The 15,469-nt window shown below is 30.6% G+C and overlaps 2 protein-coding genes across 2 annotated transcripts; one reads left to right on the top strand and one right to left on the bottom strand.

Annotated features, from left to right (window-relative positions):
* The first annotated feature begins 5,589 nt into the window (after window positions 1-5,589).
* LOC111429564 (ribosomal protein L36) lies at window positions 5,590-6,189 on the top strand. The gene is made up of 2 exons (XM_023065505.2): window positions 5,590-5,691; window positions 5,826-6,189. The coding sequence occupies exon 2, from the start codon at window positions 5,827-5,829 to the stop codon at window positions 6,148-6,150; it is 324 nt and encodes a 107-aa protein (XP_022921273.1). The 5' UTR covers window positions 5,590-5,691; window position 5,826; the 3' UTR covers window positions 6,151-6,189.
* LOC111429571 (venom acid phosphatase Acph-1) lies at window positions 6,180-7,570 on the bottom strand. Its single transcript, XM_023065512.2, has 3 exons — window positions 7,422-7,570; window positions 7,270-7,365; window positions 6,180-7,206 (listed from the first exon to the last, which is right to left on the bottom strand). The coding sequence occupies exons 1-3, from the start codon at window positions 7,497-7,499 to the stop codon at window positions 6,304-6,306; spliced, it is 1,077 nt and encodes a 358-aa protein (XP_022921280.1). The 5' UTR covers window positions 7,500-7,570; the 3' UTR covers window positions 6,180-6,303.
* Window positions 7,571-15,469: the final 7,899 nt, after the last annotated feature.

A 15,469-nucleotide genomic window follows, 5' to 3' on the forward strand; every position in this document is an offset into this window, starting at 1 on the left:
TATTTATCGTCTACAATATGTGATGAATTTATTTCTATTATATCGAAAGATTTACAACTCACAATAGTGAACGAAATAAAGGAAGCCAAATTTTACTCTTTTATTATAGATTCAAGGCCTGATATATCTCACGTAGATCAGCTGATCGTCATTATGCGCTATGTTCTTCCAAATGGTATAAAAGAAAGATTTTTGGGATTTCTACCTATATTTTCTCATACTGGTGAAAACTTGGAGAAAGTTATTTTAACTAATTGTCAGGGACAGAGTTATGATATGATAATGCGTTTAATATGTCAGGTGAATATAAGGGACTCCAATAAAGAATAAAACAACATATTTTATACCATGCGCAAATCATTCATTAAATTTAATTGGAAACGCTGCTGCAGAAAGTTGCATGGAAATGACACTTTTTTCAACACCGTTCAGCAATTGTACGTATTTTTTTCAAGTTCTACACATAGGTGGAATGCATTACAAAAATGTTGTAGCAAACATTGCTGTATCAAACCTATTTGTGACATCAGATGGTCTGCTCTTTCCGATGCTGTGAAACCCTTAAAGGAAAATTATGAAGAAATTAAACATTGTTTACGTCATTTTTCCTCAAACAAAAATTAGAAACCATTAACAAGGTCCGAAGCTGCCGATTTACATAAAAAACTTGATACATTTGAGTATGTATTGTTACTTACTTGTTTATAGGAAAAGATTTTAGAGAGAATAGATGCTTCAAACAAGACTCTTCAACAAAAAGACGAATCCAGCAGTAAATACAAAAGTAAATACAGCAGTTTTAATATATGATTTATTGATAGATTTCATACAAACTGTTAGAGATGATTTTGACAATTTAGAAAGAGACACAGAAAAAGTTAAAGATATTGCAGATACTAATGATAAAAAACGGCAGAAAATACGAAAACTATTTCATGATGAAATTCCAGAACATGAAATAAGATTCAGTGGAAAAGAACATTTAAAGTTAATATTTTTTTTGTTGTATGCGATTCTTTAATTAGCAACATTAAAAAAAGATCTGAGGGATATAAAACTATTGACAATAAATTCAAAACAATTTTTCATGAGAGTGATGTTGGTGACTCTTCAATAGAGGAATTAAAATGTTATGAACAATATTTAAACCTAGCAGAACTGAAAAATGAAGTATTACAATTTAAGACTTTTATAAGTAAAGAAAATATTATTTCGAATGTGTCCATGTGATCATTTATTCAGGAAAATAATATTATTGCAACATTCCCTAATTTAAACATAATTCTGAGAATTTATTTAACCCTTTCAATAAGCAAGCGGTGAAAGATCATTCTCAGTAATGGCCAGAATAAAATATTTTTTAAGAAAGCCGCGATATTATTTCGTTTGAATACCTACTATTTTCCACTTCAAATTACGCAAAATATAAAATATATCAAAATATTTCGTTTACTTTGTGTTCATACATATACTTGCATATATCGTTTTACGTAAAAATTTTCTCTAAATTTAATAAGTGTGTATGACCCCATTCAGGCAACATATTATCAAAATAAAAATTTTTCAATTTTTCTTTCATTTTCTTGTTCAAAAAATCTTTATACCATTTCTATCTCGATACAACGTGGTATCCATACAACAAAATAACACTAATAGCGACGTCTTCCGGTTTATAAATACTTTTTAAAAACGCTTCTTTTTTGGAGGTGTATTTAGCGGGTAACATATCAGGTATCAATTCATCTAAACTGTAATTTTCACCAGCTGCTTACGCTGCTACTATACGTCTCTGGCGGAAAACTTTACATTTAGAAATGCGCCCAGAATTTTTAATTGGGAGTATCTTCGTATCTACACTCCTAAATTATTCCTAGATAATTGTTTAGGATAAAGGTTTTTTAAAAAAAGACCACTTTTCCGCCGTAATTGTTATAAATTAATCAATCTGAGACGTTTCGGGAACACCTCCCATCTTCACTCTACAAATAGTCACTCGTAATATTATCTACAAAAAAACCACAACAAAAGACCATAAAAATCTCAAACCACACAAAAAAATACAAAAATTAATCGGTGTCGAATGTAGATATAGACTGAAGATGGGAGGTGTTCCCGAAACGTCTCAGATTGATTAATTTATAACAATTACGGAGGAAAAGTGGTCTTTTTTTAAAAAACCTTTCATATAACAACACCTCTAGTTCAATTTATTGTTTAGGATACTTTTAATTATAAGTATGGAGGCTTTCACGGCCGGTGTTAATGAAACTAAAACTAGAATTAATACTAGCACTATCACTAGAACTAACACTAGACCTAGAACTAGAAAGTTTCGGGTTAAGATATGCGTTTTTTGAAAAAAATGTTTAACGTGTTTAACGGATGCTATGTTGCAACCTTCTTCAGAAATAAGTTCGAACGTTTCTAGTTTTAGGTCTAGTGTTAGTTGTAGTTATAACGCCAGTGTTAGTTCTAGTTTTAGTTTACTTTTAATTACTTCTCCTTTAGTGTTGTATAATATAGCTGCGACGTTACACCTCAAATTAGAAGGTTAACGAATGAATTGATGTCACATCATATGCAATAATTCCGCAAAAGATGATTAGAGCAAAATTAATAATAATAATGTTTAAGAATAAGGAGTTGAAGTTACTTACTTATTACTTATTAGTTACCTGCTAGTAAGGTAAAAGCACTAGTAATAGACATTGCATATCTAGTTGACACTTTTAGATTTAAACGACAAAAATAAGATTCTTAAATAAATTTTAATACTTTCGTAAATGCCATAGCCTACTAAGTAGTAGCATTTATACGTTTACACCGGACATACAGAATTATTTCATCACGGAACCTCAGATTCTCGCCAATTTTTCATCAGAAGGTAGCGTGTATTTTAAGTGAAGTGATTTTTCTAAGTAAAAGTGGTAAGAAGGTATTTTCTTACAAAAAGTTTTTGTTGATTAAATAGTGCATGATTGTGATTGTGTATATGTCGTTCCATTGTATGGGTATTAAGTTAATATCTTGTTACAGTTATAAATTTATTTTAACCTCCAAAATAAGGTTAAGGGTTGATGTTAAACACTAACACAAAAAAGAAGTTTTTTCAGCACTACATTTATTATATTCATTTTTCTTAACTGCATATCCAATATGATTTCAATATGTCTACTCTATCCAGTAGTTGACACCTTGTCAATTACAAAATTTTTTGGATGTCAACTACTGAAAACTGAATTTTCAGTTTAATTATGCCGGCAATCAAGGAACAAATGTTTAGATACAGTGAAGATACTATGCAAAAAGAAATACAGGAAGTTTTACGAGGACAACTAGTTTCCACGACCGCCAAAAAATATGATATACCAAGAGTCACATTATTATACAAATCAAAAGGCAAAACTCCTCGGAAGAGAAAAATGGGACCACATCCATATACAGGTGAGTCAGAAAGAATGGGAAATCCGAATACCGGAGATACTAGATGCCAAAATATGATGATTTAACATAACATCTCTTATACAAATGTCAGTGGTTTTCGAGGCATATAGGGTGTTGAAAGTTAAATTCTTATTTCGAAATTTCTTGATAATTTTGAAAGTTTTTGTACTATTAACATAAAATTTGGTAGTTTTTGTTTTCGAGCATGAGAAATACGAATTTGAAACTTGTTTTGTTATTGCTCGTAGAGGGCGCTAGATACACGCTGCTCGTTTGATAAATAAAATCACAAGTTTTTTAGCTCGACAGCTACGACCAATCAGAGCTGCAAATCACAAAGAGCATTCAATTTTACATAAAAAAGGTACTCTTATTGAAATTGTCTAAGTCTACCGGTTTCCGAATTATTTACTTTTAAGTGTTTAAATGTATTTTTTCTTCTGAAATATTTATTTTTTAACATAAGCAAAGTGATTGAAGGGTTATTTTTCCGCTTATGTTTCGACAATTGCCTGTTAATTGTCAACACTGATCTAATTTCCGTGTGCAATAATCATTTTTACCAACAATAAAGTTATTACCAATTTGAAAATGCCACGACATAATGAGTTTTTTAATAGTGAGAAATCCAGATTTAAGTCCACTGGATTTTTGAAAATGGTCACAATATTCTATTGTTATTAATTAATTGTTATTGTTATCGATTATTATCGTTACTAATTGCTATAGTTACTGTGTGTTATTGATTTTAAATGTTAACCTTAAAATTACTTTGAAACAATTAAAAGCAGATAACTTGGAAACCAGTAGACTTAGACAATGAATGTAAGAGTACCTTTTTTGTGCAGAATTGAAAACTTCTTCAGATTTCTGGTTCTAATTCACCATACCTCAACTGACAATATAGTCATGACTTGATATCTCAAACATACAGTGTGTATCTAGCGCCCTCTACGAGTAATCACAAAAGAAATATCAAATTCGTATTTCTCATGCTCGAAAACATCTAACTACCAAATTTTATGTTAATAGTACAAAAACCTTCAAAATTATCAAGAAATTTCGAAATAAAAATTTAACTTTCAACACCCTGTGTATTAAAAACCACCTACATTTGTATAAGACATGTTAGGTTAAATCGTCATATTTTGGTGTCTAGTGTCTCCGGTATTCGGATTTCCCATTTTTTCTGACTCACCTGTATAAAAGAAGAATACAAAAAGATTCTTGAGAAAGAATAAGACGTTCAAAATCTGTACATTATTTCAATGTCAATTACTAATACTTTGATCTGTCAACCATTAGAATTTTATGTTTTTTCTGTGTCAACTACTAACTAATTTTCGACATGTTTTGTAAATTCAGACAAAAAAGTTCATAAGTAAATTTTCGGTAGCAGCTTATTTTAGCGCATTTACAAAGGACTAGTCTATTCGAATATATAAAATTTGCTGTGAAAAGTCCAACGAAGTCTATTAAAAAAAAATACTATTTTCAATGGCGGACCTAATTTAGTAGTTATACATTTATTTAGTATTCAGCTTCACCTCTTATATAGTTTTATTTCAAAACAGTCAAAAATATACAGAATTTTTGTACATGTATATTTTTTTTTCCTTTTTTTTTCTTGGAATCCAATAATTAAATAGAACTACATACTCTATGCTTTAAAACCAAACTACCAAACGCAGAGTATGTGTCATGACTGAAAAACCTGAAAAATAGGCCCGGAATTACAATGTTGCCTAGGGCCCACTTTAGCCTTAGCCCGCCACTGCAGCCAGCCAACAAAAGATGGCGCTAGTGCGAAATTAGAAATTTACATTGCACCGATTAATAGTCCGCGCGCAATTATTTATGCAAAGTATTTATTAATTTTAAATAAACGTTATTGAAAAACTGTTTTTGTCTGTCTTAGATAATTAACCTACATTTTTAAATTATTAATATCTATTTAAAAAAATTTATATTACACTATAATTGAGATTCCTTTTTATCAATTATTTACGAATAAAATGTTTCTATATCTCCCTCTTGCTTTAATTTATTCTTTTTTAAAGAGACATACTTAAATAATATTAATAATTAAATCCGAAATTTATGAAGGATATTTTAAGTTGGCAATCCTTCATTTTGACATATTTTGCGTTTTAAGCCGGAAATTCGTATCCGCCATCTTCCTTTTATTTGTATATTTGACAGCGTGTATCACGACTGCTGTTTTTTACTGGAAATATTACCAGTAAAGTAAGTATTAAACTCAAAATCCATCCTAAATAACTCCAAAACCAACAACTCAAAACTTGTAAAAGTTATCAATATTAGATTTTAATTATAAAAGATATTCGTAAACCTAACCTAAAAATTGTTTTTCTTAACAGCATGGTGAAAGCGTATGAAATTTGTGTGGGCCTTAATAAAGGCCACAAAACGACGAAAATCCCATCCAGCGATAAAGTACGCCCTGCTCGGTTGAAGGGGACACAGACGAAACACACCAAATTTGTCAGAGATTTGATTAGGGAAGTTTTGGGTCATGCTCCATATGAAAAACGCGCTATGGAATTGTTGAAGGTATCCAAGGATAAGAGGGCTCTTAAATTCTTAAAACGTCGTTTGGGTACACATATTCGTGCCAAGAGGAAGCGTGAAGAACTCTCCAACATTTTGACTCAAATGCGTAAAGCTCAGGCTCATGCCAAGTAAAGTTGTACGGTTAAGTTCTTAATAAATAATTTGACAAAATTTAGTTTTTTTATTTAAACTGTAAATGTCTAATATAATATTAATAATTAGGTATTTTTTTATTGTACTACACTAAAGGTAAGTTTTTAATTTTTATAGTTTTATTATTCGAAATTATGCAAGTTTACAGTCTTCATCCCAATTCTCAGAAATATATTCTTTCATTCCATTTACAAACTCTTTGAAAGAACAAACTTGATTGCAATAATTAGGATTTTTTTCTTCTAAATCAGCATAAGGGTTGCTCTTATAGAAAATTTTAATGATATCTTTATCATTAATTGAATGATGTTCAATAATAACGGAAGCACCAAATTCTGGTTTAATTAATTCATTAAAGCCCAGGATTCTCATTAGACTTACAACAGTTAAATCATGACCGGAGTAAAGAAATAATTTTCGATTTGGCGATAAAGTTCCATTAATTTTATTCCCAATGTTTAATAAGATCTCTTTAACCAATTCCCCGCCATGCATTTTTTTCATAAAATCTGTTTGTGTGAAAATTGCTAAAGACATAGCTGCCAAGTCTTTCATTTTACCAGGAAAAACTGTTTTTGTCCATTGAGGTAATTCTAAATTATTAAGTTGTTCAATTTGCAGGATATTATACAAAGTTTCTACTTTCAAAATGTTCTCTATTTCACTACCTGAGTTTTCTGATAAATATTTATAAAGATCTTTGTTCTTTTTGTTTAAATTTTTAATTTCAGGTGATACATAAGCTTGTTTTAATGCTTGCTGATATTTTGGGCACTCTTTTTTTAGCGCTAATTTATTATCTTCAGATCTTGGTAAACTACGAAGTGGTATTGGTTGCCATAGAAGATCTGAATTCCAAATTTGATCGTCCATTGGAGGATACAATCCTGCTAGAAATAGTTGTGCACTCATCTGACAACGATCTGCATAACTACTTAATATGGAAACATCATCTGGATAATAATATTTTGGTAGAAATAATGAATAGTTTTTACGAATGTTAACGCCACAATCGTACATTTCTAATTTTCCTCTCTAAAAAACAAAAATTACAATGATTATTATTTATCTTTGTATAAAGGTTTTAACATTATTTACATTAGTTAACTGATTCCAACCACCTGGCCATGAATAATCTTTATGTGGATCAAGTGGATAACTTTTTGAAGGACTTCTTTCTCCATGTCTAAATAGCTATTAATAAATTGGATTTTTTGTGTAATTAAATTACTATTAAATTATTTACTTACGATGTGTAGAGATTTCATAGAACTTTCACATTCTGCATCGCTTATAATTAAAAATATGACCCCAATAAGATTTATCATACTGTATTGAATGTAATTATAAAAAACAGTCACATCAAAGGAGATACTCAGTATCTAATTAGTTACTAAAAGGTTATCAACTATATCGTCCGGTTTACATCAATTTTTATGATGTTAAGTAATTTAAAACATTTTAAATTTCAGTTCATAGATGGAAATAGTAACGTATTCTCTCTTTCTATTTATAGCACTTTAATACTTAATACAACATTGAGATTTTTCTAAAAAGTGATTAATAAGTAAGTTTTTCTTTGAAATTGATCAGTAAAATCTCTCTCGTAAATTACCATCACGCGTTTATATACATAGTGTTCACTTTATTACTGAATTGAATTGTAATAAGTCAGTGTTGCCAAAAGCGTTTGGACACACATAGTGGCGGGCCCTAGGCAACATTGTAATTCCGGGCCTATTTTTCAGGTTTTTCAGTCATGACACATACTTTGCGTTTGGTTTTAAAGCATATAGTATGTAGTTCTATTTAATTATCGGATTCCAAGAAAAAAAAGCAAAAAAAATATACATGCACAAAAATTAAATAAACATAATTTATTAAAACAAACAATAATACTTAAACAAATATACCCAGATTGATTAATTATATTGCCTTTTTTCTCACTTTTAATTCTGCAAACTCGTCAATTAGTTTGTCATAATTAATAGAGTTATTTAATATCTCTTTTTCTATAGAAAGGAATGATAAACTATTTAATTTTTGTTGGCCTAATGTGGATCTTAAAAAATATTTCATTCTGGCCATTACTGAGAATGATCTTTCACCGCTTGCATTGCTTATTGGAACGGTTAAATAAATTCTCAGAATGATGTTTAAATTAGGGAATGTTGTAATAATATTATTTTCCTGAATAAATGACCACATGGACATAGGCGAAATAATATTTTCTTTACTTATAAAAGTCTTAAATTGTAATACTTCATTTTTCAGTTCTGCTAGGTTTAAATCTTGTTCATAACATTTTAATTCCTCTATTGAATAGTCACCAACAATCACTATCATGAAAAATTGTTTTGAATTTATTGTTAATAGTTTTATATCCCTCAGATCTTTTTTAATGTTGCTAATTAAAGAATCGCATACAACAAAAGAAATATTAACTTTAAATGTTCTTTCCCGCTGAATCTTATTTCATGTTCTGGAATTTCATGATGAAATAGTTTTCGTATTTTCTGCCGTTTTTTATCATTAGTATATGCAATATCTTTAACTTTTTCTGTGTCTCTTTCTAAATTGTCAAAATCATCTCTAACAGTTTGTATGAGGTCCGTACAGCTACACCCCCCATTCAAGATATAAGCGTTTTGATACTGCCATAATTATGTACTATTTATGTACTAATTTTGTACTACATTAAAAAATTTTGTACTAATCACTTAGTATTTTTTTTATATATGTCAAAGTGATATCATCAGTGATATCTTTTAAGATATCAGCATTTTGATGGTACCATCGTTTTGTGCTATTTATGTACTAATTTTGTACTAATCATTTAGTATATTTTTTATATATATCAAAGTGGGGGGTATAGCTGGACGTCCAGTTACACCCCCCTTTTAAGATATCAGCATTTTGATAGTGCCATAATTTAGTGCTATTTATGTACTAATTTTGTACTATGTTAAAATTTTTGGTACTAATCATTTAGTATTTTTTTTATACAATTGTCCCAACTTTTTGGTACCCCTTTTTTCTCTTAAACTATAACTACCACATTTAAATGTAGCGATTTTTCATTCCATGGAAAGAGCAAGGAGAAATGCATTTTAAAAAACGCGAATTGTTTAACGCTAAAACAATCTCAAATTGATGGCAGAAATTTTAGTGTATACAACACTTGCCCATTTGATTCTGTCAGTCAGTTGTTTTTAAAGTCATTGAGAAATGAACATACCAGAGGAATTGTTGAAAGTTGGGATAATTGCAATAATTTCAAATACTTGATTAAATTGTATAACAATGGTAAAGAACTTTTCAGTTGACATGAGGTTTGTGCCAACAAGCCAGAAAACCGCTCAAAAACGGTTTTAGAGTTAAATATAATAGCAATTCGGTTTCTGGAACAATTTTTTTCGCATGTTGGGACAAGCCTATAGAGTCTATAGACTAACTCAATGACTTGAGCTAACATGACTACTCTCAATTCAACTACCGTAATAATATAATATTTCTGCAATCTATACTAAATAGTTATTTATCTATTAAAGCCGATAAATAAATAATTAATGACACGTTTGTATAACAATACACGTTTTTTAATACTCACGTGCCTTTATTACAGCTTAAAAAAGACCGGCTTTAAAGCATTGATACATAAATAACTATAAAGATATCACACAATAAAAAATACTGTAATGATTAACTTACTGATTTATATCCGCATATTTAAGGTATTGTGTCCAACACATATTCTACAAGGAAAACAATTTTGAAAGATATAATGCCGGAAATGAATCAGAGTGGTAGGCGAAACGACCATTTTAAAATGTGATTTTTCGGTGGGTGAGCTTGTACCACTTTTGTTCAAGGGAAATCCGCTTCTCATTGAAAAGCAATGTCGCTTTTATGTATGGGCTGCAATTGGTCATAAAACTTTCCAATACAAAGTTTAGCTGTGAACACCGACAGTATAAAATTTTTAGAAAAAACTTGTATGGAAATTTGTGAAGAAAAAAGGTTTCCTTGTGTGCAATGCGGCAAAAATGCTGCAAGTAAAATTGCATATTGCGGTAAGTTTCTTGTTAAAGCAAGGCTCGCAATTTTTGTTTGCTCAATAACCTCTAAAATACAACTGAGACCATTTTGAATTATATCCTTCTAATACATCACATAATATTTTAGGTCCGTACTTAATTATTGACATTTACACAGAGGGGTCCAGCCTTAAACCGACAAATATACACGATATACCCTGTAAGATTTCCACCTGGAGGGATTTGTAAATTATATTTGTGTACCGAGCTGTGATGAAAATATGGATCTGAGTTATGACGTGTGTCATTACACGTCAATTATTTTCCACGACAATGGAGATTACATAGAAATTGACGATTTAATTGCGGAAGAACGTGAAGTTAAATCATAAAATCATTAAACATTTTGTTATATTGTAAAAAAAAAGTTAATAAAAACTGTTAAATATATTATAATTTATAAATCATCTACTTCCGGTCTAACCGGAAGTGATATAGTAACAACACTAACTTCATAAAGTAAAACTTTTTGTCCTGTGCCGATGTGCCAAATATCAAATCTGTGGTAGTTATAGTTTAAAAGAAAAAAGGGGGTACCAAAAAGTTGGGACAATTGTATAAAAAAATACTAAATGATTAGTACCAAAAATTTTAACATAGTACAAAATTAGTACATAAATAGCACTAAATTATGGCACTATCAAAATGTTGATATCTTAAAAGGGGGGTGTAACTGGACGTCCAGCTACACCCCCACTTTGATATATATAAAAAATATACTAAATGATTAGTACAAAAATTTTTAATATCATACAAAATTAGTACATCATATTAGAAAGTATGAAATATGAAAAAAAATCATTTCGCGATCTGTGGGCTACGGAAAATTATCGATTTTTAACAAATAAAGCTGTTATACTTTCTATTAGAAGTTAATTATATAAAGTATCATATAAGCATCATGATGTAATGATATATAAGTATCATATAGAGCAGTAATTATTCAGGAAAGCATTAAAAAGTGGCAAAAACATTCGAATTTTTAGAAATAAAGCTTATGGGAAATTAGGAGGTCTTGGAACGATTGGAAAGTGTAAAAATATGCTCTTAAGTTCGTCTATATCATAAATTAAATAGCACAAAACGATGGCACTATCAAAATGCTGATATCTTGAAAGGGAGGTTGTATATCGAGGGGGGGTGTAACTGAACGTTCAGCTACACTCCCCACTTTGACATATACAGGGTGTATCTGAATGACTGCAACAAACTTCCAGGGGTGATTCTTTAGTGTAATTTTAAGGGTACTTTCATATATGAACCATGGGCGACTTCGGCCCCCCTGGGGAGCTACGCCCCTCCAAAAATGGCGGAAAATTTTGGTTTAATTTTTTTTTCTCAAAAACCTTAAACGCTAGGAAAATGAAATTTGGGGAATATGTTTAACTCATAATAGGGCACGTTTTGACCCTATTTGTACATACTTTCATCCTACCCTTCTAAACTACTAAACGTAACCACCCCCTTTACATTATTGCTAACATTTTTTGTATGCAGATGATAAATACATTAAAAAAATTTTACATAGCTAGATGAAAGTATTCTAAAACTTTTTTGTCTCTCTAAAATTTTCTCAAAAACGACTAATTTTTGAGAAAAAAAATAATAAAGCAAACACTGCCCGTTAAACAACGGGGTTGTCGATCAAAAGTTGGAATGAATTTTTAATGAAAAAATCTTGAAGATTTTCTTACTATTATTATTGTTTTTCAAATTAATTTTTGAATAAAGTTCTATCGCATTTAGGCTCAAAATTTTAAATAAAATAATAATAATAGTAAGAAAACCACTGACATTTAAACGTCAAAAATACATCTGACAAGGATCGCAAGGCCTACTAAGGTTTTTTCATTAAAAATTCATTCCAACTTTCGATTAACAACCCTACAGCTTAAAAGTTTTAGAATAGTTTTACCTATCTAACTGTAATTTTTCCAATGTATTTATCGTCTTCATAAAAAAAATCTAGGCATAAATTGAACGGGGGTGGTTACGTTTAGTAGTTTAGAAGGATAGGTTGAAAGTACAAATAGGGTCAAAACGTGCCCTATTATGAGTTAAACATATTCCCCAAATTTCATTTTCCTAGCGTTCATGGTTTTTGAGAAAAAAAAATAAACCAAAATTTTCCGCTATTGTCGCCCATAGTTCATATATCAAAGTACCCTTAAAATTCACTAAAGAATCACCCCTTGAAGTTTGTTGCAGTCATTCAGATACAAAAAAATACTAAATGATTAGTACAAAATTTTTTAATGTAGTACAAAATTAGTACATAAATAGTACATAATTATGGCAGTATAAAAATGCTGATATCTTGAATGGGGGGTGTAGCTGTACGGACCTGTTTGTATGAAATCTAATATATTAAAACTGCTGTATTTAGGGATTCGTCTTTTTTGAAGCATCTATTCTCTCTAAAATCTTTTCCCATATAGTAAGTAACAGTACATACTCAAATGTATCAAGTTTTTTATTTATATTTACCTGACATATTAAACGCATGATCATAACTCTGTCCCCGACAGTTAGCTAAAATAACTTTCTCCAAGTTTTCACCAGTATGAGAAAATATAGGTAGAAATCCCAAAAATCTTTCTTTTAGACCACTTGCAAGAACATAGCGAATAATGACGGTCAGCTGATTTACGTGAGATGTATCAGGTGTTGAATCTATAATAAAAGAGTAAAATTTCGCTTCCTTTATTTCGTTCACTATTGTAAGTTATAAATCTTTCGATATAATAGAAATAAATTCATCACATATTGTAGACGATAGTTTATAGTACCGGTGCCGCAGTTTGCATATTTTTTCATGTGTTCCCGCAAAAATGGATCGAAATCGGATAAATATTTCAAAGCACCTATATAATTACCATTATTTTCACTAAAAAACACTTCATTTTTTCCACGAAACGCTAAAGAGTATGAACAAATAAATTTGATTGTCGCTATCACACGTTTAAGTATTTCCCTCCAATATTTTTTTCATTTATAATTTGTTTTTCAAGGAGGTAAGGTTCTCCTTTTCAATTCTTCAACCAAGGTGAAAGTGTCTTTAATGTTATACGAAGTATACTATAAATTTAATGTTAACATTAAATATAGTATAACTCTCTTTGAATGCTTCAGTCAGAATACGACCCCCAAAAATTAGACAACTCATACGTGGGTCAGCCAACGAAAGAAATAATAGGTCTATAATAGATCAAGGGACAATCTCGTTTAGGGATCTTTGGAAGGTCGTAGTATTTAGGAATAATACCGCTGTGGCAAATTAACCTGTCGTAAATAGGTTTCTCAATGTAATCTAAGTAAAATAAGTTTTCAGAAAGGTTTTTGTAACACAATAAGCTTTACTAATTAATGGTTTAACTATATTATTTTGATCTTTTTTCTCCTAAAAAAAATTGATTAGAATATTAGTACATCTAGCTCTTTTTACATTCTGTTCATTATGTGGTACAATTCTAATTACATTCTCAATATCAGCTATTAATTTAGGAACTGAGACAGAAGTCGAGTCTGGAATAATCCCAAACTTCGGACCCAAACATAAAAAAGTTGTTGTTACAAATTTTTTATGTCTGAAGACGCACGGCTAAACCCGATACATTCTAGTTCTAGGCAAGGTAGATGAATATAAGGTATGCTCATATACAGGCTGGTTAAGTTTTTAATCGGGAAACTTTACTAGGACGTAGTAGTTGCCAAAATAACACAAGTTTTTTATATAAACATATAAATATGTACAGGATGTCCCGTTAAGCGTACGGAGCGGCTGTATCTCAACAACGGTAATGCCTAGAGGTTTGGGAAAAAAATCCTTATAAGCAAAGTGGGCAATAGAAACAGCTGGAAATTATTTTGAATTTCGTAATTCGACCGCTAGGGGGCGTAACTGCCATAAAGAAACATAAAATTCCCGCTATCTCAGAAAGTTAGACGATGAGCTATAACTTTGACAACATCATTTAGTAGCTTGGATAATACCGCTTTTGTTTTGCGATATTTCTCATATCTGTCATAATAAGGGAGGGGGAGGCTAATGCGTTTTCAAATGTTTACATTTTAATATCTCCTGGACCATTCAACCGATTTGAATATTTTTGGTCTTGTTTGAAAGAGCATTTCATGCTCTTTTAAAAGATACTTTCAGTAAGACCGCTTGGTATAAAACAAATAAGCTAGAGGGCGTTATCTGCAGCGGTTACATATTTTTGTGATTTTTTAAAAAAAGTTAAATGGAGCGGTACTATTTACTTGACAGACCGTTGATCAACATAAAATTTGCTAAATATTAGTGAAAACCGCATCTCGATATCTCCATCCATTCTCGAATTATAAAAGAAAATGTTAAAAATTCGTATATCTTAATCGGATCAAGTTACCTTAGGAAACAAATAAGAGAGAACAAAAATTTTATTATCTAGAACCTTCCTTCACACTTTATCCAAGCTTAGAACTGCTTCAAAACTACTTTTGAGGCGTGTTGAAAAGGCAACGGATCAATGAAACATCAACAATGATAATAAAACAAAATAAACCAAAACACTTAGAATAACTTAAATTTTTGGCAAAAATAACTCAATAATGTGCGAAATGCGTTCCATAAACCTCGATGCATTTATTTAATCTAGTTTCGACGAAAAAAAAAGCGCGGCTTAAGTCTCGGCCATAGATACGTTTCTACTGGTATTTAGTGTTTTGTCATATTTTCCCTGGTTATTGTTTTTTTTTGAAAAGTCAGGTCGTTTAGTCTACCCAATAGATAAAGGGGTGAAAGCAATGTGGGTTTTGCTCGAACCAAGAATGCATATTATGAAAGTTTACATCAGCTTGTAGACAGATGCTTCATGCATCCATAGCATTTGTGATAAAAGGTTTGGATTTGCCCAAATCATATTTAACAGTCAATGGTAATAGTTCAGTCTGTTATCACAATCGGTATCTGTTAAGGCCTGATGAAACAACGTGGTGGAGATATAATTCTCTTGAGAACTTTTGTGGACAATTGTTTTCGGAGTTCCCAGATTATGAGGGATCACATTGCGCACTAATGTGATTTACGAATTCATAGAGATGTCTGAATGGGCTACACGTTGCCAGTTTTCCGTAATCGCTAAGTCAATCTTAAAAACACTTCTAGAGAAAAATGTCTTTCTTTGTCGTAATTGCATTGCACATTTTTGCCATGCAGT

This window comes from Onthophagus taurus, chromosome 1, assembly GCF_036711975.1.
Source record: "Onthophagus taurus isolate NC chromosome 1, IU_Otau_3.0, whole genome shotgun sequence".
Classification (NCBI taxonomy): Eukaryota; Metazoa; Arthropoda; class Insecta; order Coleoptera; family Scarabaeidae; genus Onthophagus; species Onthophagus taurus.